Source organism: Galeopterus variegatus, unplaced genomic scaffold, assembly GCF_000696425.1.
Source record: "Galeopterus variegatus unplaced genomic scaffold, G_variegatus-3.0.2 Scaffold6402, whole genome shotgun sequence".
Taxonomy (NCBI): domain Eukaryota; kingdom Metazoa; phylum Chordata; class Mammalia; order Dermoptera; family Cynocephalidae; genus Galeopterus; species Galeopterus variegatus.
This window is the reverse complement of record NW_007732513.1, coordinates 42,185-44,984: the sequence shown is the minus strand read 5'-3', so window position 1 is coordinate 44,984 and position 2,800 is coordinate 42,185. Positions and strand designations below refer to the sequence as shown.

At 44.4% G+C, this 2,800-nt stretch overlaps 1 protein-coding gene across 1 annotated transcript in view; it reads right to left on the bottom strand.

The window, feature by feature from the left end:
* Positions 1 to 2,800, bottom strand: part of SCPEP1 (serine carboxypeptidase 1) — a 44,620-nt gene that overhangs the window by 19,343 nt on the left and 22,477 nt on the right. The window contains exons 6-8 of the mRNA XM_008590830.1: positions 1,390 to 1,442; positions 764 to 892; positions 46 to 139 (exon numbers count right to left, since the gene is read on the bottom strand). Of these exons, the coding sequence (XP_008589052.1) occupies positions 46 to 139; positions 764 to 892; positions 1,390 to 1,442 (276 nt within the window). The remainder of the gene's footprint in view (positions 1 to 45; positions 140 to 763; positions 893 to 1,389; positions 1,443 to 2,800) is intronic.

Sequence of the window (2,800 nt, the reverse complement as noted above, 5' to 3'; positions counted from 1 at the left end):
AAAAAAAAAAAAAAAAAAAAAAAAAAAAAAAAAAGATTCACTCACCAAGGTGGTTCTGTGTGAATTCCAGGCTCGACTCCATTGCAGGCAAGGGAGTGCTTTTAGTTAAGATGTTATAGAAGTTCACCCCGTCTGTGTTCTGAAATATAAAAGTGTACTTGGCTGTTTGTTTTCTTTATTTTTCCATCACCAAAGTTGCAAAACAGAAAGGTGCATGGCTTTCCATCTTATCTAAGGAGAGCTTTAACTTTGTAAATTTGCTCGGACCATAAAGAAATGCAGCTCTGAAGGCTCAGAAACCTGCTAGAAGCGGTGAGCAGCTCCTGTGAGCAGAGCTCAGACACTGTAGGAGAAACCAAAAGCCCATGTGTTAACTGACAGGGAGAACAGAGCTACTGAAGGACCACACACCTGATCCTCAGCCAGTGCGTTCTTCCCTTCTGGCTCATTAGAGTTAGAATGTTGCTTCGCAAGGATTCAAATAAGGGAATATGTTGTCTCCGAACTACATACTCATCTCTGCAAGACACACTCTTTCTCTTAGAATCCATACATTCAGTCAACGACAACCAAGCCTTACAGGCCTGGGTGGCTTTCTGACCCTGGGCCACCACGTCACTGCTTAGACCCATCAGAGTTATCATTTAACATGCAATCATTTCCAGATTTGTGGGGAGACTGAGGTTAGACCCCAATCCTGACAACTCCAACAATGGGCCCTGTTCCCATCAGAAAAAGCCAAGTGGGCTGGCCCCTGATTTACCTTTTCAATGACTGTTTCTGCTTTCCCCCAGAGCTGCGTGGCCTCTTTGTAGAGCCCCTTATTTACAGCATCCAGGACTTGCTCTGCAACCTCAAACACCTCTGCCAGACCACTGTCATCGAGAAGAGACTGGAATGCAAACAAGAACAAAAAGACCCACTTGACAGGTAACGTCCACCTGGTATGGCTGCAGTTAGGGATGGGCGGGAGAAAAAGTGGGAGGAAGGAGACAGGGAGCTCACGTATGAAAGTGTATTGTTACAAGTCACATATTTATTTGATGGAATAAATACAGCAAAATGTTAACTGAATCCGGATGGTGAGGATGTGGGTGTTCACCATGTTCTCTCAGCTTTTCTGCATATTTGAAAATTTTTATAATAAAAAGAAAGGGAATTAAAAAATTGTGCTTCATATACATGGAAAAATGGAGTAAGTATGCTGATTTTCTTTAAATTTGTCTTGGAGGCCAGCTGTTGCTGAGGGTCTCCAATTTGATATGGACTAATAGCTCCTGAGGAGCAATGTCAACCACATAGGCAAACTCCTTCCTGCAGACAGAGCCAAAAGTGGTCAGCGGGACAGCTGACCATGGAGGGTGCACAGGTAAGGACCCCCCTACTTACCATGCTGTACAGGTAAGGTCCCCAGGAGAGTACCGAATCTAAAGAAAACCACATATGTACAAATTTATTGCATCATGGCTCTGTCTTCCCAAAGATAAACCTAACTGGCTTCCCTCCAAAGCAGAAAGAGATGGAAGCAAGAAACCTGGTGGCTTTGGGTTTGAAGGCTCCTTAACTCGCCAGTAACCCGTGTGGGACATGGGCTGACTTCTCCGTGGCTGGAAGGGGGATGAGGGTGTGGGGGCCTTTCTGCTGACTCTGGGGACTAGTGGCACATTAATTTGGCCTGACACTGGCTTGGCAAGTGAGTCATTGCCAGTGATGGCACCCCACAGGCAGGCTGTGGGTGTGTAGGTGGAGGCTCTTATCTGCAGACTTCTACACTTTCTGACAGCTTAAAATATTTCCCCGCCTTCACATTTCTGCTCTGCATCCTGTTTGCTCCTCCAGCGTGGAGACACTAGTTTCTGCCAAGGAGCTAATTAAGGAAACAGACTAATGAGTTAGTAACTCAAGTGTCTGTGGCTAGCCTGCCAATCGATTTACTTCTATTCCACAAACATATTGAGAATTTGCTAAAGGTTTGAAGGCACCAAAGAGCTTGAAAAGACATAAACATGAGTAACACAATGCCTGCCCTCAATGAGGATAGTCAGGCTTGGTTTAGACGAGGTCACAACTTCCATATCACTAGGTAGGACAAGTGCCATTGAGAGACATGTCAACAGAGAATCAATTTATAAAACACATTTGAGTATGTTACACCTTTGCTGGAAAGCCTCTAAAGGCTCCCTCAGGCCAAGCACCTCAAAGCACATTTTAGGGGCTGGCTGGTTAGCTCAGTTGGTTAAAGTGTTGTGCTGATAACACCAAGGTCAAGGGTTCAATTGCTGTACCAGCCAGCCACCAAAAAAACCCCCCAAAAAATAGAAAACAGAAAACCCCCAAAAAGCCTCAGTTCTGTAGGATTTTAATCTACGTATTAGAAGAAAAAATGATTCTTTGATTAAATACCTTTGGGGTTATGCAAAATATAATCCATTTCTTTACTGCAGGACTTTTCAGAGCCTTTAATGTGCCTGTGAACCTTGAGGAGGTGATTAGCACTTCCGAAACTTTTACAGGGCCCTTTGTATAGCATCTCATTGGACTGGTATTCTTCAGAGTCCATCCTGAGAAATGCAGGAATACCAGGTCCTCCGTCATCTAGCTAGCATTCACCTCTCCAGCTTAACCTTCAAACCTATGTCTTAGTTTCTTGAAATGCAGAATCGTTTGCAATTTTCCAGTGCATCCCATTCCCTCCTTGATCTAGACTTTCTGGCACTGGCCAATTTTGTCTGTAAAGGGACAGATAGTAAATAATTGTGGCTCTGCAGACCAGCTGGTCTCTGTTGCAACCAGCTGGTCT